The sequence below is a fragment of the Gopherus evgoodei genome, chromosome 12 (assembly GCF_007399415.2).
Source record: "Gopherus evgoodei ecotype Sinaloan lineage chromosome 12, rGopEvg1_v1.p, whole genome shotgun sequence".
In the NCBI taxonomy this organism is placed as follows: domain Eukaryota; kingdom Metazoa; phylum Chordata; order Testudines; family Testudinidae; genus Gopherus; species Gopherus evgoodei.
The window spans coordinates 26,030,484-26,054,490 of record NC_044333.1 but is presented as its reverse complement, the minus strand read 5'-3'; the positions used below and the strand labels follow the sequence as shown (position 1 = coordinate 26,054,490).

General features: G+C 41.7%; 1 protein-coding gene across 1 annotated transcript; it reads left to right on the top strand.

The window, feature by feature from the left end:
- Nucleotides 1-212: 212 nt before the first annotated feature.
- On the top strand, nucleotides 213-22,747 carry LOC115660511 (fatty acyl-CoA hydrolase precursor, medium chain-like). The gene is given in 16 exon segments (XM_030581984.1): nucleotides 213-286; nucleotides 2,219-2,278; nucleotides 2,280-2,365; nucleotides 5,510-5,714; nucleotides 7,645-7,783; nucleotides 11,114-11,247; nucleotides 12,397-12,550; nucleotides 13,074-13,178; nucleotides 14,244-14,351; nucleotides 15,264-15,404; nucleotides 16,819-16,899; nucleotides 17,252-17,399; nucleotides 20,115-20,261; nucleotides 21,657-21,735; nucleotides 22,481-22,679; nucleotides 22,716-22,747. Coding segments are annotated over 15 exon segments (1,845 nt in total). The 3' UTR covers nucleotides 22,665-22,679; nucleotides 22,716-22,747.
- The last annotated feature ends 1,260 nt before the right edge of the window (nucleotides 22,748-24,007 follow it).

Genomic DNA, 24,007 nt, shown 5'->3' with positions numbered 1-24,007 from the left:
AACCTCTGTTCCGGCAGAACCAGGTGCCTCAGGTGCTCAGCGATGAAGCTCCAGCAGTGGTACCAAGGGATGAAGAGCGCTCCACTACACAAAGGAAATAACTTTGCCATCTAATTGGGAATGTTACAAGGGTGTTCTCCAGCTGCCAAGCTCCCACATCCCCTAGAGACTACCCCAGGGCAGGCACTCTGAGAGAATGCTGGATCGTCGCCATGAAGGATGTGGGATATGGTCCAAGAGGAGGTACAAGTGATGCTGGAGATGTGGGTGATGATGGAATGCAAAAGTAAATGGAGAAGCCTCATGGTTCTTGTCCCCAAACCAGGCGGTACCATTGTTTTCTGCATCAACTTCAGGAAGGCCAATGCCATCACGAAATTCAATACCCAGTCCCAAGGGTGGAGGAGTTATTAGAATGGTTGGGACTGGAAAAGCACCTGAGCACCATCAATCTGACAATAGGTTATTGGCAGATCCCCTTTCCCCTTCCTTGCAAGAGAGAACCACTTTCTCCATCCCTTTTGGAGACTTCCAGTTTAAGACCATGTCTTTCAGCCTCCATGAGGCTGTGGCTATCTTCTAAGGACTTATTTATAACCTCCTCAACCTACACCATCAATATGCAGTGGCCTATCTTGATAACACCATCGTCTATAGTCCCATTAGGAAAGCCCACCTATGGCATTTAAGAGTGGAGTTAAAAGCCCTTCAAGAGGTGGGATTTATGACCAATCCAGGGAAATGTAAGTTGACTGTGAATGAAGTAACTTATCTGGGGTACCAGTTAGGAGGTGGCCTTGTCCTGATTTTTCCTAAGAATTCATGCTACACATGGATACCTGCCTGTCTCGGCACAGTCATCTCAGGAGACTTCAAAGGAGAGGAACACCTGGTCCTATACCTAAGTAGGAAGCTATTTCCTAGGGAAAAGTTGTAGTCAATTATTGAAAAAGAGGCATTAGCTATCAAATGGGCAGTAGATACCCTTTTGGGTAGACCCTTTTCCCTGATCACCAATCACACACAGCTACATTGTATCCAGACCATGAGGGATACAAACCCTCATGTAATAGAATGGTATCTTGCACTACAACCATGGTATAGTTTCCGAGTACAATACCAAACAGGAAAGGACCATACTAACGCTGACTTCTTTTTATGGGAAATCAGGGACGGCTTCAACCCAACACGAACGGCCTTCCCATCCTGAGCGGTTGGATATGTGAAGGGTCAAAAACATTCACACTGGTATGGAAGAGGCTAACAGGCTCTTCTGGGCCTGTCCCACACTAAGGAGACCTATCTGCTAGGCTTGTTCAGCCTGGTGGAGAAGGAGCCTAAAAGGGGGAAATTACTACAGGAAGGGGTGGTGAACGGGAAGAAGGCTGCTTCATCCAGAGACTGCTGGTAACACAGGTCGTCCAGCTGACGAGGAGTCAGCCGCAAGATGCACCGCTCCCAAAGCCACCCTGACTTATAGTGAGGCAGTACACTGCAGGTAAACCCTGTGAAGAGGCAATAGACTCTGGGAGACCAAGCCCTTCAAACTGAATGTCCTGGGGCTGTCTGAGAGACTGACCCTCTTTCCAGACAGATCCTCATCCCTTGCAAGGGGAAGAGAAGAGGAGGAGTCGACTCTCTACCTTAGAGAATCAAGTGCTGCCAACTTGGGGGGAAGTGATGGTACACAACAGGCATTTGGACCTGGGGGGTTCAGGTTGCCTGCCTTGTCCGCCACTCTGAGTCTGGGTCTGTGGAGTGTAAGCAGCCACATGTGCACTCCTCTCACAGATCTGTATTGCAACTATTATATTGAACAATATCCCCTCTCCAGTAAGAAGTGCAGGTTTATTGAAACACACTCTCCCAGTGCACCAACTTAATTTTGTAGTGAGTTCTATCAGTTTTTCCATGCTGAACTAATTTCAAATAGTTTGTAGAACTGCTTCATCTTCCCTTCTACCCTGCATTTCAGAAGGCAAAGAAAAACTCAGAATGATTGTGACGCAGGTTCAAAATGGGGGCGGGGCAGGGAGTGTGATCATTACTCCCAAGTGATTTTCTGTGACAGATACCATATTGACTTCCCCCCAAAATTACTAGCTCATTTTCAGTCAGGGTTTAGGTCAAAACTGAGTTTTAAAAACAGATTTCAACACATTTCTACCATGTGTTTGAAAGAGAATGTAATTGTGAGCTCATAGTTGGGCCCTTGTAGTGTGACTTTTGGGCTTGCTTTTTCAGCAGTTAAAACAAGGAAGATAACACAGTGTTCAAGTGAAGAAGAAAGTGTCATTTCCTGGTCGGAGTTCCCTGCTTTCATTCCTGATTTGTGCAGCATGGGTGATTGCAATTCTAGCTGAGGGTAAGGAATAAAATGTCTTACTCTAAAGGCAATCACTGAGTGGGATTCAGGGATTCCACCAGTCAGGTTCTGTCTGGTTCTGTGGTGTTGGGTTTTTTACCCAAAATCCTATTTTATTTTAATTTTCCCCCCAAATGAAGTTGGCAGAGAGTTTGCAAGACCTAGTTTGCACTGGGCACAAAGGCGTATTATTCTCAGGAATTGATCTGTTTCACTTCTACAGAGACAATGTGTGACGGAGTATGTAAATTTCCTGGTCATTTGTCACCACAGTCTTTCTTAAGACCAATTTTAATTTTAGTACATAAAATATTTGAAAGGAAATCTGCATGGTCTGAAATCAAAATGTTAAGTTGACTATCAAAATCTATCCAGAGCACACATGAAGGCTGCTCATTAGATGGTTAACTCTGTTGGATCAGCAGTCTAAATTACTTCAGCTTTTATCTAATTGTTGTTTTACAGCAGAGGTCTTGGGTCAAATTCCTATTTGCTGTAGCTCCAGTTAAAAAGTTTATCCACTAAGTTATGACAGAGTTTCACTTGCTTACATCAGATCTGAGTTTATCTTGTGTTTGCAGGCTCATTTCTGATCTCCAGTGCTTAGGCTGGCTGTGTTCTGCACACAGCTTTAGATTTTTTTTTTCTTTTTAAATCTAGTCGTTTTTGTATACATACTCCAGGGTTGTTTTTGCTGTGCTTTTACAGCACCTCACTGCTTATGAGAGCTGAAGGTAGTAGAATGGAGGGAGTGCCAAAAAAAATTAAAAATAAAAAAATCCTGACATTCCTATATTTCAGAGCAGGTTCTTTTCAAGGAAAATAAGGAGTGTTTCTTTTGCTGACAGTCTGGGGAGAGTGTGGCTAGTACTGACCAGAGCCATAAAATATTTTTGCTGCACTTCTTTAAATGTTAGCTCTAAATATTAGAGCTTTCAAAGACAGGGGAAATTTACCAGATTATACAAGATACTGAACTTTGTACTGTGTGCTAGGCTGCTCAGGGGCAGGACTGAATATAATGATTGATAGGATAACAACTGTACTCTAGTTAACTTTTAGAGCCTGCTTTTAGTCATATGCTGTAGATAGGGATGGACTCAAGACTTAAGTCACAAAATTCTCACTGGATCCAGATTTCAAACACTCAAAAGTTTGGTGATGGTTTGGATCAGCGCTTTTCATTGGGGCCCATCTCTGGATCTCACTGCAAAATTGTGGCCTTCAAGGTTCTTTCTTCCTAGCTACTGAGAAAGCTAATGATGGGAAAATATCTGATATTGGGGGGAATATACACTGCAATGGAAGAAATCAGCGTTTGTGATAGCTACACTTAACTGTAGCCAATTAAAACAATGGAAAGCTTTGAAGAGAAGAAGAAAAAGTAGTGTTGTCAAGTGATTAAAAGAGTTAATCATGTGATTAATTGCACTCTTAACAATAGAATAACATTTATTAAATATTTTTGGATGTTTACTACACTTTCAAATATATTAATTTCAGTTACGACACAATACAAAGTGTGTACACTGCTCACTTTATATTTATTTTTTATTACAAATATTTGCACTGTAAAAAACAAAAATGTATTTTTCAATGTAGTGCAATCTCTTTATCATGAAAGTTAAATTTACAAATGTAGAATTATGTACAAAAAAAACTGCATTCAAAAATAAAACAATGTAAAACTTTAGAGCCTAGAAGTCCACTCAGTCCTACTTCTTGGTCAGCCAATCACTCAGACAAACAAGGTTGGTTACAATTTGCAGGAGATAATGTTGCCTGCTTCTTGTTTACAGTGTCACCTGAAAGGGAGAACAGGCATTCGCATGGCACTATTGTAGCTGGCGTTGCAAGATGTTTACGTGCCAGATGTGCTAAAGATTCATATGTCCCTTCGTGCTTCACCACCGTTCCAGGGGACATGCATGCTTCCATGCTGATGATGGGTTCTGTTTGATAAAGATCCAGAGCAGTGCGAACTGGCGCATGTTCATTTTCATCGCCTGAGTCAGATGCCACCAGCAGAAGGTTCATTTTCTTTTTTGGTGGTTTGGGTTCTGTAGTTTCCACATCAGAGCATTACTCTTTTAAGATTTCTGAAAGCATGTTCCACACATCGTTCTGCTGAGATTTTGGAAAGCGCTTGGGTCAAGTACTGTAGCTATTTTAAGAAATCTCACATTGGTACCTTCTTTGCTTTTTGTCAAATCTGCTGTGAAAGTGTTCTTAAAATTAACATGTGCTGGGTCATCATCCAAGACTGCTATAACATGAAATGCATGCAGAATGCGGGTAAAATAGAGCAGGAGACATACACTTCTGCCCCCAAGGAGTACTGTCACAAATTTAATTCATGCATTATTTTTTTAACAAGCATCATAATCATGGAAGCACGTCCTCTGGAATGGTGGCCGAAGCATGGAGGGTCATACGAATGTTTAGCATATCTGGCATTTAAATAACTTGCAACGCTGGCTACAAAAGTGCCATGCGAATGCCTGTTCTCACTTTCAGGTGACATTGTAAATAAGAAGCAGGCAGCAGTATCTCCTATAAATGTAAACAAACTTGTTTGTCTTAGGAATTGGTTGACCAAGAAGTAGGATTGAGTGGATTTGTAGGCGCTAAAAGTTTTATACTGTTTTGTTTTTGACTGCAGTTATGTAACCAAAAAAAAATCTGCATTTGTAAGTTACACTTTCACAATAAAGAGATTGCACTTCAGTACTTGTATGAGGTGAACTGAAAAATACTATTTCTTTTGTTTATCGTTTTTACAGTGCATGTATTTGTAATAAAAAATAATAATATAAAGTGAGCACTGTGCACTTTGTATTCTGTGTTGTAATTAAAATCAATATTGAAAATGTAGAAAAACAGCCAAAATATTTAATAAATTTCAGTTGGTATTCTATTGTTATAAGTGTGATTAATCGAATTAATTTTTTAAATCATGATTAATTTTTTTGAGTTAATTGCATGAGTTAACTGCAGTTAATGACAGCCCTAGGGAAAAAAAGCAAATTTTATGGGTACTAGTGTTTGGTGCTAGTAGGGCCTGATTCGAAGCCCATTAAGTCAGCAGGAATTTGAATCAGGCCATTAACTTGTCTGGTTATTTATTTATTTTATGTTATACAGGACAACAAATCGAACAACCAGAAGTGGCTACCAAATATGGGCGACTGAAAGGAAAATGGGTTACTGTCAAGGGAACTGACAGACTTACAAATGTGTTTCTTGGAATTTCTTCTGCAAAACCGCCTGTGGGAGCCCTGAGATTTTCCCCACCACAACCAGCTGAACCATGGATCAGTGTGAGAGACGCAACTTCTTTTCCACCAGCGTAAGAATCCTTGTGATCCAAATTATGCATCGTTTACTTTTTTTAAATGTAGCATTACTGGCTGAAATAAACTGAATTTATTCACTGTGTAAAGGCGTTTATCCTAGAGGAGAACTTTGGCCCAATGAGGGTACTTTCACAATAAAGAAAAACTGCCCTGATGGTAAATCTAGTCACACAGACTGGTGTAGGTTTAATACTGTTTTATTAGCAAGAGCTGTTTGCACAGCTCTTGCGCTAAACCCCTCAAACAACAGTGCTGGGGTTCCTAGCTTTCTAAGGTACGCTGGTCTTAATGGGACACACAGTTACAGATGTGATAATCCTATGGAATGTGACTGGAGAACATATAGACAGTTTCATAGAAGTCCTCCACACCTAAATGCTAACTAGGAAACTCAGCTGAAATGAATAAGTATTTGCTTGAGATTCTTGGATAGAAGGTGCAATACAAGTTTAAACTATTACCATTGCTAGATGTTAACACCTCAAACAGTTAATTTTTAGACCGCATTGTTGGTGGGGTCTTGTGAAATGCAGTATATAATAACTATTACTGCTCACAGGAAGAGCAGAGAAACTGGTATGGCACTTTTTTCTTTTCTTCTTTACTGTTGTATTTAGCAATAAGTAATATGATGAAGGAAGAATTACAAATACCTAAATTTCTAAAATGACCTAACTGATGTCAAATTTTTATACCACTTTTATAATGGAAAATTGAGCTGCTGATGAAACAGGGTGGTGAAATTTAAATCACTTGATTTTTTTTTAAATCATTGATTTAAAGCGGGTTGAGGCTTTGTCAAACTCATTTGAAAACCTGTGCAATTGCAATTTTAGATTTAAATTTATGATGAACTAAATTCTAAGTGCTGTTTTAAAAACAATGGTACTACTGGTAGGGTACCTTATTTGAATTTTACAAAATTGCTATAAGCAAAAAAACCCAGATATCTGAAAAATTAACATCCTGATTCTGCAAATATTTAAGTGGTAACATAACTTGACTCACATTAATAGTTCCATTGACTTTAGGGGACTAATCATGTGTTTATAGTTAAGCATGTGCAACAGTGTTTGCAACATTAGCAGCTAAAACTGTATTTTTATTTTTAAAAAATCTATTAGTGGCTTAAAACAAAATTCCTCCTGTGTTAACAATGTTGCAGAGACTTTCAAAAGTTGCAGAGACTTTCACTGCATGAACCAAGTTATTGTGAACTTTTTTTATACACACACAAAATCCTTAAAAATAGAAGACCGTTTTAGACATAAGTGAGCAAATGTCCCTTTGACTTCAGAGTGCAAACTATAATGGAGGAGTATAGCCTTGAAGAATTTCAGCCTTCTTGATTTGTAGAAGTTCCATATATTGGAAAATAGTGTTGGTTGAAAATATAGCACGTGCTATTTGCTATCAGTTTTGGGGTTGGGTTTGTGGAGTTATCACAATAAGGATATTAATGAGGCCCTGTGTTTGACTTTTTCAAAAGAGATGAGCATTTTAATGCCCTGACCCTGCCAAACACTAACATATTCCCATAAGTAGCTCAGTTGGTTTCAGTTAGACTACCTAAATAGTGAAGTTAACCACCTGTGTATTTGCTGAATCAGGACCTCAGCATGAAACTTTTTACAAGAAAAAAATCTCCATGTAAAAACTGAAATTCTGCTAATCAGCAGTCTAGTTGCTGAAACAAGTACAAAACATCCATATTAGCAATTTGAGACTAAAATGGGAAGAAAGAACTCGCAGCATGTAAACTTTTTTTAAAAATCTGATTTAAATAAAAAGAATCAGGATTTGAATTTTGTTAATTATTTTTTTTAATGTATGATGAACTGTAACATCCTCTAGTGAAACTGATAATGGATATTTTTGTCACCATAACAGTAAAAAATATTCTTCTCCTTTCTGTTCTTTAAGGTGCTTACAAGACCAGGCGATGCTGGAAAAATTTGAAGAAATTTTTTCAACTAAACAACTTAACTTCTCAATTTCTGAAGACTGTTTGTACCTGAATATTTATACCCCTGCCCATTCTAATGAGAAAGCCAAGTTACCTGTAAGCAAAGCTCCTGTACAAAAGTAATGTTTCTAAACCATGGGCAATTATTACAAGTGCTCATTGATCTCCTCCAATCGTCCTGGGCAGCAGCCAAGACAATGTCTGTATTCCTTTAATTTTGTAGAACTGGAAGTGCTCACTGAAGCCAAAATCCAAGCTACAGAGTAGTTTTTAAGAAAGGCATTTTGGAAGTAATTTTTCTGGCAGCTCTCCAGATGAGGAGACAGAGGTCCTTTCCCTAGATCTACCCCTCCAAGCTGTTTACATATCCTTCGTTATTTAAGAGTTGGGGAGGGAAGTGTGTTTTTGTTGGAAAGACATAATTGAGAGATATATCTCCACCAGTGGTTCCCAAATTTGTTCTGCTGTTTGTGCAGGAAATGCCCCTGGTGGGCCGGGCTGGTTTGTTTACCTGCTGCGCCCACATGTTTGGCCGATTGCGGCTCCCGGTGGCCGTAGTTCGCGGCTCCAGGCCAATGGGAGCTGCTGGAAGTGGCGCGGGCTGAGGGATGTACTAGCTGCTGCTTCCAGCAGCTCCCATTGGCCTGGAGCAGTGAACCGTGGCCACCGGGAGCTGAAATCGACTGAACCTGCGGACACAGCAGGTAAACAAACTGGCCTGGCCTGCCAGGGCCTTTCCCTGCACAAGTGGCGGAACAAGTTTGGGAACCATTGCTCTAAACTTTCACAGGTTCCTTCTTAATGTCTTTCAAAAGCCTTTCGGCATCCTGCCATATCACTTGGGGTATGTCTGCATTACGGGATTATTCCGATTTTACATAAACCGATTTTATAAAACAGATTGTATAAAGTCGAGTGCACGTGGGCACATTAATTTGGTGGTGTGCGTCCATGGTCCGAGGTTAGCATCGATTTCCGGAGCGTTGCACTGTGGGTAGCTATTCCGTAGCTATCCCATAGTTCCCGCAGTCTCCCCTGCCCCTTAGAATCCTGGGTTGAGAGCCCAGTGGCTGATGGGGCAAAAATCATTGTGACGGGTGGTTCTGGGTAAATGTCGTCAGTCATTCCTTCCTCCGGGAAAGCAACAGCAGACAATCATTTCGCGCCCTTTTTCCCTAGATTTCCCTGGCAGACGCCATAGCACGGCAACCATGGAGCCCGTTCAGCATTTTTTTTTTACAGTCACAGTAAGTGTACTGGATGCCGTGCACAGAGGCGATACTCCAGTGCTACACAGCAGCATTCATTTGCTTTTGCATGATAGCAGAGACGGTTATCAGTTGTTCTGTACCATCTGCTGCCGGTGTAAACTGGCAATGAGATGATGGTTATCTGTCCTTCTGTACTGTCTGCTGCTATCATGGGTGCCCCTGGCTGAGATCAGCTGGGGGCGCAAAAGCAAAACTGGGAATGACTCCCCGAGTCAATCCCTCCTTTATGGTTTCTAAAAACAGAGTCAGTCCTGCCTAGAATATGGGGCAAGGGTACTAGAGAACCAGTGTATCAGAGAGCACAGCTGCTCCATGTCAGATCCTGCAGAAATGATGAGCTACATGCCAGTCATGGGGGGTGCCCCTGCAACAACCCCACCCATTGCTTTCCTCCTCCCCCAACTTTCCTGGGCCACCGTGGCAGTGTCCCCCCATTTGTGTGATGAAGTAATAAAGAATGCAGGAATAAGAAACAGTGACTTGTTAGTGAGATAAAATGAGGGGGAGGCAGCCTCCCAGTGCTATGACAGTCCAGGCAGGACATTAAGCGGTGCAGGGAGAAAGCCAGCATGCCGCTGCTATGATAGTCCAGGCAGGACAGAATCTTTTCTTTACACAGGAAACAGAAGGGGCTGATGGAACTCAGCCCCCAGTTGCTATGATGAGAACGGTTACCAGCCGTTCTGTACCATCTACTGGGAATGACCGAGAATCATTCCTATTTTCACCAAGGCGCTGTCGGCCAGCCTCACCTGAAGCCAGCCAGGAGCACTCACGGGTTGGTTACCAGTCCTACTGCACCATCTGCCACCGGGCAGGGGAGAGGAGCGGATACTTCTCTTCACTGCTGCAGCATCGCATCTACCAGCAGCATTCAGTAGACACAGGGTGACATTGAAAGAAGTCAAGAAATGATTTCTTTCCCTTTTCTTTCACATGCGGGGTGGGGAGTAAATTGACGAGCTATTCCCTGAACTATGCTGGACAATGTGTTTGAACCTACAGACAATGGGAACTCAGCCAAGAATGCAAATACTTTTCGGAGACTGCTGTGGACTGTGGGGTAGCTGGAGTCCTCAGTACCCCGTCCCTCCCTCCGTGAGCGTCCATTTGAGTCTCTGGCTTCCCGTTACTCTTGTCACACAGCACTGTGTAGCCTGTAGATTTTTTTTTCAAACACCTTGGCATTTCATCTTCTGTAACTGAGCTTTGATAGAACAGATTTGTTTTCCCATACAGCGATCAGATCCAGTATCTCCCATACGGTCCATGCTGGAGCTCTTTTTGGATTTGGGACTGCATTGCCACCCATGCTGATCAGAGCTCCACCCTGGGCAAACAGGAAATTAAAATCAAAATTTCACGGGGCTTTTCCTGTTTACCTGGTCACTGCATCCAAGTTCAGATTGCTGTCCAGAGCGGTCACAGTGGTGCACTGTGGGATACCACCCGGAGGCCAATACCGTCGATTTGCGGCCACACTAACCCTAATCCGGTATGGTAATACCGATTTTAGCGCTACTCCTCTCATCAGGGAAGAGTACAGAAATCGATTTAAAGAGCCCCTTATAGCGATATAAAGGGCCTCGTAGTGTGGACAGGTACAGCGTTAAATCGGTTTAACGCTGCTAAAATCGGTTTAAATGTGTAGTGTAGACCAGGCCTTACATAGCGCTTCACAAGCAGTAATGAACTCCTAGGAGTAATGGGGGGATTGGCTTGCTATTTGTCATTATTCCCATTTTACAGATAAGGCAGAAGGGGTTAAATGACTTGCCTATGGGCACAAAGGGAATCTGTATGAGAGCCAGCATCCCTAGCTCTATTGGACCATACCTCTCTTTTGTATAATTCATGTCTGCATTTTAGCAGTCTAAATCTCAGAATAGGGCTCAGTGTAGCCAATGTTTATCTAAGCTTTATGTAACTCACCACACCTGAAGAGGAGTGGCACTGCCTCTGCCCTTGCTTTGCCTATTGGATGGATTTTAGTCTCCAGGACAGTCTGTGTAACATGAGCACTAGCTTATGTCCAATATTCAGCTTGTGCATCTGCATTAGAACTTCAATCTGTAATGTACTGATTTGGGTTTTTACATATGAGATCAGAGATGTCACAGCTAGAGAGAGCTGTAACCAGATTTGTTGTTTTCAGGTTTTGGTGTGGATCCATGGAGGAGCTCTGTTGATGGGTGGAGCTTCAATGTATGATGGGTCTGCATTATCTGCCTATGAGAATTTGGTAGTGGTAACCATACAATATCGATTAGGTATCACTGGATTCTTTAGGTGAGTCTTTGTATCATCACATCCTGCTTAAAATACAAAGTTTGTATACAAGGATATAATTGGTGAAACATTTTAATGATATAATATATTAAATATCAACAGTAGGAGCACTGTTCTGCTGCATTCCTCTAAATATTTGTTTAAAAGAACTATTTTACATGCCTGCTTCTTCAAATGACCCTCCATGAAGTCCTAAAACACACAGCTGATGTGAGATACAGGAGCTTGTTTATAGGTTCATTCTTTCAAGTACCTCTATTTATAGTCATGGGGTCCCACTACATAGTGACTTTCTTCACTTGACTGGCTTATTGTACATAGTAGGTTTGGTACCATTATCATTAATCTGAAGGTTTTAAACCCACAGCAAATGTAATTATATCTGCTGAAACAGCTTTAGCTTTTGGGAGACAAATAGTGCATTGACAGTGGGTGATGCTGATAGCCAGTGTTTATAATGTACATTTAATGCATGGCTGGAATGTGGTCCTAACCATCAGAGATTCCCTTGAATGACAGCACTAAGGTCGAGTATAACTAGGCTGCTCGGAAATGTGAAAAATCCACACACCTGACCAGCATAGTTACACTAACCTTAATCCCTCCGTGTAGACAGCACTATGTTGGTGGGAGAGCTACTACCTTTCGGGGAAGTGGATTAACTACACCAATGATGGGAGACCTCTCTCCAGTCAGGGTAGGCACATCCTCACTTTAGAGCTACAGAGGCGCAGTTGCATCTGTGCAACTTTTTAAGTATAGACCTGCCATAAACCCTTTCAAGTTCTGCATTTCTGGGGAATTATTTACTATTTTGTCTCTTTGTTTTTATCACCCAGAAATGCATAGAAACCTATAGCCAAAAGTCAGACCACAAACAGGGAAAAGTTTACGTATCTTAGTTAACTTGGGCCAAATTCATACCAGAAGTTACTCTACTCACCTAAGGTGAAGTTACCCCAGGGTCGAATTAGGCGCATTCTCTGGAGGTATTTGTAGAGGTAGGTTTGTAGAAATACATATCTTCAGTAAGGTTATTCTAAACCATGTACATATGTGATTATTTTTGTTTTCTGGAGATAGAACCATAAACTTAATAACAGCAAAATAAAATCTGTTGGAACTTACTTAGAATCCTCTTGCTTTCAGTACTGGTGATGAACATGCTCATGGAAACTGGGGCTTTTTGGATCAAGTGGCAGCTCTCCAGTGGATTCAAGAGAATATCAAACATTTTGGAGGAGATCCAGGATCTGTCACTATATTTGGAGAGTCTGCAGGAGGAGTCAGCGTTTCTGTCCTAGTAGGTTTTATAGTGACTAATACAATACTTTGCATTTCTATGCTGCCTTCCAGCTATGGGTTTCAGTGCGTGTTACAAACATTGATTGATTGAGTCTCATAATGCTGCTAAGAAATTGGGAAGTATTATCCCTATTCTACAGATGGGGTAACTGAGTTATAGAAAGGTTGAGGGACATAGCAGGCCAGTGGCAGAGCCAAAAACAGAGCTCCTGTCTCCTGACTTCCCTTTAGTCACAAGGCCACCCTTCCCCTCAAATGCTTTAATGGATATTGATGAGGCTTTGAACCCCACCCCACCCCCACATAATCTCAAACTCCTGGTTTTACTTTATGTTGGGAATAACAATGAGTATCAGTCCTATATCGCATTAAGTCTGACAACTGAACCAGTCTCCCAATAGGAACAACCACCCCAAACTCTGGGAAAGGTTGCATGTCCACCTGAAATTGGAAGCTTGGGTCCATCTCTACTGTAAACTGACTATAATGTTTGAATTCTACTTTTTTTCCATCTCTTCCAGGTTCTATCTCCCTTGGCCAAAGGCTTGTTCCATAAAGCCATCTCTGAGAGTGGAGTTGCACTTCTTTCTGCCATGTTCAGTTCACATCCTGAAGTGATTGCTAAGGTTCTGATATACCCATTCTTACTGGCTATGTTAATGGAGCAGCAAAGTTATGATGACACATCATCTGCTCTCTCGGTTCTGTGTCTCATTGCAGAGGAGTTAACATTGTTTTCTTTGTTCAGCTAGATTCTTTGAAGCTTCATCATGGGGCATGTGCATTGATCAGATTTCATCCTTCAAATGTTACATAGTGTTTTTCCTAGGTGGAAACTGTCATCTGCCTCTTTTGCAAGTTTCCTCCTTCCCTTCCTGGATGATTTAGTTGGGGACTGGTCCTGCTTTGAGCAGGGGGTTGGACTAGATGACCTGCTGAGGTCCCTTCCAACCCTGATATTCAGTGATTCTATTGAATCGATGATTCCCACTCAGATTCTGTTTTTGACTTAAAACTTTTTGTGTCTTCCTTTTTCCTTATACCCCTACATATGTGCTCATGGAGGGCTCATGCTGGGGAAAGTGAGTCTGCTTCAGTGGAATATGAGAACTCTAGAGATTGATTGCTGTTTTATTGGCCCAAACTAAAATATTTTTTTGAATATGTTCCATAAACCAAAAGCAACCAAGAAGTTCAGAAAGAGATGTGTGATACTTTGTTCTGAACTCATGTCAGTGATTAGACAAGATGATCAGTTATGTGAAACTAGAGTAATGGTCTTGGCTTTGTTCATTTCTTGTGAGGTTTATAAATGTCCCTTTAAAATAACATGTTTTTACACTTATCATTTGGTCTCTTGTTTAGATTCCAGACCTACTGAGCTGATTTGTAAGCACATTCAGCTAGTATTCTATGCTATGGGTGAGATTTTTCAAAAGCATCCAGCCTAGGACTAAATTAGTTGGGCTAACAATGAGCAGTTTTGACAGTCCCACCCTATGTCTTCAAGTGCATGTTATCATGGAAAAATTGGTGCTCATTAAAGATGGACTTGTAAGTGTGTGTGCTATGTTAGCTTCACAAATTCCACATTCTATTCCTTGTAACACTTTATTTTTACTGTTTAACATAATCTCCCTGGAACCTAAAAGATTTTAAAAGTTCTAACTTTTTTTTGTAAATAATTGCAGGTAGTCACTAACATAACTGGCTGCGACTCCTCCAGTTCGGCTGCCATGGTTCTTTGCCTAAGGAAAAAACCAGAAGAAGAAATGATTTTGAACTTTCAACTACAACAGGTGGGTGAGGCTAACTGTGAGATATCAAATGCAGCCACAGTGCACAGTTATAATAGCACTGACATCCACAGAGGTGTCTCTGGGCTGAACTGGGCCCAGCATCGTAATCTATTTTTTTCTGTTTTCTTATAACTGTTTGTAATGGGGTCGCACTCACCTTCAAGTTTTCCCTGCTCCAGAATAGAGCAGTGCCCCAGGACTCCTCCCCTGGAGGCAGTGTGTTTGCCCTCTCAGGGCCTTTCTGGCCCCAGCTCTTCAGCTGGGCCACTACAGCTCAGTTCCCCTTTTGGGGTGCCTCACAGTCCAGGCTGCTTTCCCAGTGGTTGGGCCGGGGGAACCTGGGCCCGCCCTCTACTCGAGGTACTCTTTAAATAATCTGCATTATTGCTTTAATTCCCTGGGCCACTTCCCTGTGGTTCCAGCACATTCTTCACCCTTATCTCTGGGCATGTCCTGGTGGAGTGCCAGCAGCCAGCTCAGACTACAATCCACTCTCCTCCAACTTAAGCAACGAACTGCTCTTAGTCTAGCCCTGCAGTTCTTCTTATACTAGCTGCTGGGCTCTGCTTGGTTGCTTCACACACAGCCACTCTAGGCAGCTCGGAGGACCCTCTCCATTGCCCTTTTCTGGGGCGAGGTGTGGCTGGGCCATAAGGCCTCCAGCAGCGGGCCCCAGGACCTAGTCCACCCCATCACACTGTTGCTAATATTTGTGTGATTTCTTAGTCTGGTCTCAGTTGAAACTTTGCAATACCATCTGCAGGAAATCCAGTAAGTCTGCATAACAATTGAAAATGTGTAGAGCCCTGCACATCCACAGATATCCGTGGACCATTCTTGCAGGTCGCAGATCAGATACAAATTTTGTATCTGCACAGGGCTCTAAAAATGCGTTCTTTTCTTCTCCTCCAGCAAGTCTCAATTATCCCAGCAGTTACAGATGGTGTGTTTATTCAGAAGAACCCTGAAGAGCTAATGGCTGGCAAAGACTTCAGTGCTGTCCCATATATAATAGGAATAAATAATCATGAATATGGCTGGATACTTCCATTCGTAAGTAATTTCTAGTGGCTCTTCTACAGCATTAACTGCATATTAGTGGCACGTTTCTCAAACCTTTTTATAGCAAGACACCAGCCTCCTCTTCTATTAAAAACAAAGTTTGGTCACCCATTTTTGGCTTGGCTAGGCTAGGCCTACCCCCACCCCCTTCCCCAGGCTCCCCCTGAACATTTTATGGGAGTTTTCACCTTTTCCAAAAAATAACTTTACATTCACAGAGGGCCTTTCATTCTGAAGGATCCCAAAGTCATTACAGACCACCTCTGGGATGGAGGGTAGAGTAGAGGAAAGTTAAGTCTAAGAATCAGAAAAGACTGGAAATTGAAATAATGATCAACATTCCTCACCTGGCTCCCCCCTGACACACACACACACACCTGGTCAGTGGGAGCTGCAGCTCGGATTATAGGACTATCTGATGTCACCGCAGAAGTCCTCTAAGTATTTTGCCATGGTCCTCCAGCAAAGAGAGGGAAATGAAGATCTGATAGTCTGAATTTTGATAACTGACTTGTGATTTTGGATGCCCAGATTGTTTGTTTGTTAGAAAGCACTGAGTGCCACTCTCTGGCAATCAGACGCCTTTAAGGGGCCACCTCAGACTGGACATCCAAAAATAAATTAAGGCACCCCAACTCACTAGCCTCTCTTGTAAATTTAGGCTGATATTCAAATGTTAAATCAAGCAGGGGAAACCACTGTCTTTGTAATTAATTAATAAAACTTTTGAGGCATCCATACATCACAAAGGAGTAGTGACACAAAGAAACCAACTTTTTTTGCTTTGCAATTCAACTTCAGGAGTTTACAACCTCACTCCCTCCACATCACCAGCTGCAGGTTTCTCCAAACTGAGAGCCTCCTGTACTAGGAGAAATCTCATAGCTTGAGTTTGATTTACCTTATAGTCAGAACTTTAGGGATTTATATCTAGATCTGCCTTCCCTAAAAACTTGGCAAAAGCTTTACTTATTCTACATTTTGTATCAACTTTTCTAACCTTAACTAACAAGACTCAACAAGGGATTGGACACACATATGATAAGAGTATCCAGAGTTGTTGTCATCATTTTGGAAGGTATATGAAATCTCATGCTTCACGCCTTAATTCAGTCTCTAACTATTAGAGATCAGGATGAGACTTGATTTGCAGCAGGAGGTTGGGGGCAGATTACCTATATCTGCCTATTGTGTGGTTCCTACACCTTCTTCTGAATCACATGGTCTTTACCACTGTTTAAGACCTACTAGTGTAGTAGATGGACCTTGGGTCTGATCCAGAATGGCAGTTCCTGTGTTATACAGAACCATTCGTTTGTGGGTTTATATGTAAATCTCTGTGTAGTTGTTAAGGCTCTTGGGCTATATAAACATAAACGATTATTTGTAATATGTTCCTGTGTAGTCATCCAGCATACCTGGCTTGAAGGAGGGCATGCATAAAGAAACCATCCTCTCTACCTTACAAATGCTGCACCCACTCTTGGTAAGAGACCTACAGATTTTCCCATGTCTCTCTCTTTCTTTTCAGATGTGTTGAATATTTAGGACTTGGAGGAGTTTTGGGGGGGTTTTAGTACATACATTTTTTATAAAATCACACAGATGTTGAAGGCCCTATGTGCATTTTTGACAGCTGGGCACCTACTTGTCTGCATGTACTTAACACAAAGCTGGGCACAAATAGGTAGTGTTCTCAAAAGCTGCATTTATTGCTGGGCTGTCAGGTTCTGGTATAAAAAAAAAAGTATTTACAAGCTAATTGCTGACATGGAATTCTAGAGATTGGCACTTCTTTTTAATGGTTTTTGATTAATTTTTTCTCCTTCTCCTTCCAGTCTGTGCCAGCTGAATTTGTGTCTCTGATAACAGATGAGTATCTGGGAGACACAAACAACCCTGTCGCCCTGCGGGACCAGTTTCTGGATTTGATGGAAGATGCAATCTTTTTAGTTCCAGCTATAAAAACATCTAATTATCACAGAGGTTAGTTTCTACTTAACATTTGTTAAATAAAAGGTCACAAGTTCAAACCTACCAAGACTCAATTCTCACTTGACTACGGATGGCACACTTAATACGCACATGATCTGACTTCAGTTTGGTCACTGCTCTTTCTAGTTAGGTGGCAGCCAAGCAGTCTCAGTTGTATTAATTACTGAAGATTATTGGGTCACTTTTTAATGTGCTTTGTGACAGGTCTCCCCCAAGGCGCTGCCTGGAACTGGAGTACCACTGAGTCCTCTGACCCATCAGCTTGGGGTCCCACTCACCCTATAATGCTGTCACAAGCTGCAGAAATGCTCCCGGTCTCACACTTTAACCAGCACACAGATAGGGACACACCCAGCTGTAATAACATGCAGACAGGCTTTCTGACCAGCCCCTGCATGGGAAATCTATGCAGCTAGGACACTTACCAGCTTTTCAGGCATACACACCCCTCTGGATTTTTACTGTCTTGCTCTGCACAGAGAACTATACAGTGTAAACTCATAAAATTCACCCTCTCCCGCAATGTGGAGAGAGATATGCAACAGCTTTCTGCCCCAAGTTATGATTGCCACACAACTAGTTTTAGACAAAACAAAGACAAGTTTATTAACAGCAAAAGATAGATTTTAAGTGATTATAAGGGATAGCAAACAGATAAAAGCAGAGTACCTAGCAAATAAACAAAATGAAATCTAAACTTAATCTACCAAGAGACTGGATATGAGTAGCAAATTCTCACCCTAAATGATCATTTAAGCTAGTTGCAGAGATTCTTAAAGGGCAGACTGCACTAGCTTGCAGTTTAAAAACCCGGGTAGTCCTTTCACAGGCTAGAAATCCTCCTCCCCGAAATTCAGTCCTTCTTTCTCAGGTATTTACAGGAGTCTCTTTGGGCAGGGAGTCAGTGAAAAACCATGATGTTGTTACTTTCCTGCCTTAAATAGCTTTTGCTTATGTGGGAACCCTTTGTCTCCAGGCTTAGTTCCTATGCTTTTCAGTGGAAAAACACTGGTATTCCAAGATGGAGTCCAGTACCAGGTGACTTGGTCACATGTCCCTGTAGAGCAGGGGTCGGCAACTTTTCAGGAAGTGCTGTGCCAAGTCTTCATTTATTTACTCTAGTTTAAGGTTTTGCATGCCAGTAACACATTTTAATGTTTTTACAAGATCTCTTTCTATAAGTCTATAATACAGAACTAAACGATTGTTGTATGTAAAGTAAATAAGGTTTTTAAAATGTTAAAAAACTTAATTTAAAATTAAATTAAAATGCAGAGCCCCCCAGACCATGGCCAGGACCCAGACAGTGTGAGTGGCACTGAAAATCAGCTCGCGTGCTGCCTTCGGCACCTGTGCCATAGGTTGCCTACCCCTGCTGTAGGGTCATAGCAGCCATAATAAAGAGGCTGTTTGTAGTGTCCTCAGGAAGGCTTCCTGGTGGGAGATTAGCTTCTTCTAAGACCTGTTGTTCTCCCTAATGTCCGTTCTCAGGCAGCCATCTAGACTGCTTGCATTCTGTCTAGTGGGCATTCCCCAGGTGTAAACACATTTGTAATAAATGCATAGACAATATTCCTAACTTCAGATACCAAAATGATACATGCATACAAGTAGGAAAATTGTATTCAGTGAATCATAACATTTTGAGTGATCTCTCACATCATCTATCTTGCATAAAATATATCATAGTTATACCATAATCATGTTATACTATTACTATGAAGAATATGGGGTGTAATGCCACAGCGCTCTTCCTAATCTTGGTGACTGAATAGTGGACTGGGGACAGGGCACTTCTGGGAGTGTATTTCCGCTTTTCACTTGTATAAGCACTTTGACTCTCAAAGACAGAACTCAAGTATTCCTTGTGTTAAGCAGGCTTTAATTATTTCTTCTGTAATATCTCCCTAACCTTTTTCAGTCACTGTGCCCAGACTGTTCCCGCTTTGGTAGTGGATGCAGCCGAAAAGCAGGTCCCTCTCATTACCGATTTAGCTATTTTAGGATTTTACACTGCCACTTGCCAGCATAGTATTTGAATGTCTTCCATGTAAAATGGAGAGCAACAGCAAACTCCCTAGTGGACTTCATGGCATCATTAGTTCTCCTTTTGTGGGGTAAAAACTCTTATTGGAATATGTGGTTTGTTTTGTTTGGTTGGTTTTATTTCAGTGGGAAGTTGTGTCAATGGGATTTTGGTGGTGTCATTTTTACTATGGTGGAAAATCTTTTTCAAGAGGTTCTACAGTGTCACCTAAAGGCGATCCGATTCTAGATTCAGCTGATTTCTTCTGGAAGTTGGTTCCATAGCAAGACTGGGGGATTGAAAATGCGTTGCTCTAAATGCTCATGTTCTTTGTCCTTTGGTTTGTCATCTGCATTGTCCCAAACGAGAACAACTTTCTTAACGGTTCATAGATCAAAATGAAGTCTTTAATGTATCTGGGGCTTGATCCATTAACTGCTTTGAACCTGATATCCTTCCTTTTATGTTTGGAGATCATATCTCATCTGAAACTCAAGTCAGAAACTGTTGATTCCAGTCTCCAGTTTTAGTTCCTCACTATAAAATGTAATATGTTGTAGATTTAAAAAAATAAAATTTTAAGAAAGGACAGCTTTCATTCCCATGCAGCACTGAATAGGCTTGGTACCTTTGTGTGTTGTAGAGGTTTTTCTATTTATTTTAATGGTGTTTTCTGTTAGCCTCTGGATCTCCTGTCTACTTTTATGAATTTCAACATCGTCCAAGTTCAGCAAGTTTCAAACCAGATCTTGTAAAAGCAGATCATGGAGATGAAATGAGTTTTGTCTTTGGAGGGGCATTTCTTACTGATGAGACGTCACTGTTTGGTAAGGAATTTTGTAATCTGATGTATGTTTATTGTTCCAGTAGAACTGCAGGTTAGCCCAGTGTTTTTCAAATGCAGCCACCGTGGCCACATGCAGCCACCAGGGATTTTTCTTGCAGCCACAGCCTCCTGAGCAGTAATAGGGGGCGCAAAGAAGCGGCCCCCCTCTCTCAGGGTTACCAGCAGTGGTTGGGCCCTGCCACCTCTGGAGACACAAAAGCTGGAGGAGCAGGCAGATAGTGAGTTCCCCACCTTCCCAGGGCTGGTGGGGTCAGGCTTCAGCCCTTAGGTGGTGAGTGGCAGGCTCCAGCCATGGGGCTTCAGGCTCCATTCCCCAGCCATACGGTGGCAGACTCTGGCCCCAGGGTCACACACCTCCACTTCCAGTGTCCCTGGCCCCCGCTGCTTCCATATCCATCTCCCCATCCAGGGCTTGCCGTGGCTGAGTAGGTCTGCTGTGAAAAGTGATATATTTGTATGTTTGTTAATATTGCTTTTTACAGAAGACTTAGTAACTAGCATGTCTTTGGGGGGAGCAGGGGGAAGCAGCCAAAAAAAGGAAAAGCCAAGAACGTACAAAGCACCTTATTTGTGTTTCTATTCTCTTTAGGTCCAGTAAAGAGTGGAGACAACTGTACATTATTTTTATTAGTCTGGAAAAAAAATCCTACATAAATAATGATTTGGGCATAGATATGTGCATATTTATTAGTTTCTCCTAAAGTTAATTAAATATTTTAGGAAAAATTGTCAGAGTGGCCACCAGCAAGAGATGGTGGCCGCATTCTGAGTCCCTTTCCCCACCCCACCCCACCCCACCCCCAAAAAAACCAAAAACTTTGTTATGAGAACCCCTAGATTAGCCATATGTTGTTCTCTTTGGTATCATGGGCCAACAGGTACATGCTAAAATCAGTAGATTTGCACAAGTGGGTGTATGAGAAGGTAGAATTTGACCATATTTAAATCAGCCTTGCAAAATTCTACTTGTAAAATTAAAAACATATATTTCCTTCTCGCTCCCCTCATCACAGATTATTCTGTTTGATTCCCCAAAGTAAAGATGGTTGTTTGGCATAGGAAAGTAATGGGTAGTTTTTGTCTGTGACACTACTTTTCCCAGTCCTCACCTGACAACATGGATTTACATCAGGATTCCTTTTTGTCCAGCAATATATGGATTTAACCCTTTTTTGGAGGCTATAGACATATACATTCCCTTTCTCTAGCATCCACTCCCCACACACTCACATTGACCCTCAAAGTAATAGTTTAACTGGCAGTCTATAAAATATTGAGATTCAAAAGGTTAACTGTAGTTGGTGCAAGGTGGTTCTGAATCGACATCTACTACCTGTTTTCACTACGCAAACAAAGTCTCCTTTGATATTTCCAGCTTTCAGAGATGCTACAGAGGAAGAGGAACACCTCAGCAGGACAATAATGAAATATTGGGCTAACTTTGCTCGAAATGGGTGAGATTCATGGCTTGTTTTCAAATAGAGAATTTGCCCTTTAGAAAGTATAGCCAATTAAAAAGCCCAGTTATGCAGAACCTGTCATGTTTCTGAAGGAGCTTCCTGGACAGCCCTAGTGACTTCAGTCCTCTGCTTAATTACAGAACAGGTACAGCATATGTAGTGACAGTGCAAGCTGCCGCCCAGAGCCTCACTAAAATGTGTCGCAATAATGACCTGGTACCATCTTGAGAGCTGGGAATGGAACCCATGGCCTAATTTACATCTCACACTAGTGCCCTATATGACGTAGTTATGTCAACCTAATCCCCAAAGTAGACGCCGCTAGCTCAATGAAAGAATTCTTCCCTTGACATAACTACTGCCTCTCAAAGAGGTGGAATATCTACATCAATGGAAAAAACCCTTCTGTGACTATAGCAAGTGTCTTTGCTACAGCATCATAGCTGCAGTAGCTTAGACATACCCAAAGTCTCCTGCGTCCCAGTTCTACACACTATCCTACACACCACACTACCACCTCTTAGTGCCTATTATTGTGATGACTTCTTTGCTATGGAAGGGTTTGTATTAGAAACTAACCTGAGCCCATTAACTTATTTCACATGGTAATGAACAGCGGTCAGAAGAAAGAGGCATTGTTAGTCTGGGCAGGATTAAAACTGAAGGCCTAGACGTTAGGGACTATCCCATTCCCAGTCTATATCACCTCTGTATCACCTTTTCATTCAATTGTGTGTAGAAATCCCAATGGCGCAGGTTTGGTGGAATGGCCAGCATATGACATGAATGAACAATATCTGGAGTTGAATTTACAGCGGAAGGAAGCAAAGAAACTGAAAGGGAACAGAGTGGAGTTCTGGACAAAGACTCTGCCTGAAAAAATCAAGAAAATGAAGGAAAAGAGAGAGCATGCAGAATTATAATTCATAATGTGGGGGCAGAAAGGGCATGTATGTGTGTCACAAAATAAAATCAGATACAATTGGTTTAAATGTGAAAAACTAACAAATTCTGGAGTCTTATCCAGAGATTATTTTTATACTGTTTCATGTATCTGGTGGAAGGGATCAGTTTGCAGAATGCTTTGACACCCATAGGATTCATTGCTCACTCCAGCAGGGAGATCTTCCAGGTAAGTTAAACAAGGCACTAATATAGATTTTTGACCTCAAAGTCATTCTTTGGAAAAATAACTCACTGAAGGAGGATCACCAAAGGTGCTCAAGAGTGAACTATGGTGCAGAGTCCCCAGTAGAGGAGGACTTAACATCAGTTCAGCTCCTCCCCTTGCCCCTGGGAAGGACAGTACATTGGGTGCTTGGGAAATGGGTGGACCCCTATCTTGGGGGCATTTTATTTCATTTTCGTTTATGTTTTTGTTCACCTTTTCAGATTACAAACATCCGTTCAGAGCAAAGACTTGTTTGACTGTGTGTTGTTTCTGCTGAGTCATTCCACCAATTTGCTCTTTTGCACTAAGCTGTGCAAGGCTAGACGCACAATTTTTCCTAGGATGCATGTGACACACAGGACCTGCACAGTCTGCTCCATGCATCAAGATGGAACAGATTGCTCCTCTTTGTTCACCAGTCCTGCTCTTGGGTCCAGTGCAGAGTAGGGGAAGTAACGCCCCTCTCCTCTCCTTTCTGCCACTGTATTGAAAATGTGAGTGCAGGGATTGGTACCATGAGATGCTTTTATTCAGCTGTGTAAAATTGAGGTGGAGGATTTTATTATATACTATGCAGGGCTGTGAGAGGCCACCTTTACTGTATAGCACTCAGTGAGGGACCCTCAAGATGAGATGTGTAAAGTAAATGAGAACAGTCGCCCTATAAAATCAACCTTCAGATCTAGCACAATGTGGCTCATGTCTCCATTGGGACCTCTGGGCACAACTTTGATAACAATAATAGATGCATGCAATCCCAGAAAAAATGGAAAAGCTGATGACTGAAAATCTAAAACTCTGCCAGAACTTGAGACATTTAAATAAAAGAAGAATTATTCATTGAGGTTTATTTACAATTTCTAATCTAACAATACATATATTTTCTGTTTGCCACCATAGCCTGGTATAGCAACTTGATTTATTACTGCTATTCAAGGCAACCGTCTCTGTTCAGTCTATTTGCCCATCCAGAAATAGTAGAAAAGGACATCACCCCTCTGTTTTCTTAATTGCAACTTTATCATTTTCACCACTGTCAAAGTCAGCAAGAATCCTCTCCAAAAGTCTGAGGAATAAAATTCTCAGGGAGAATGT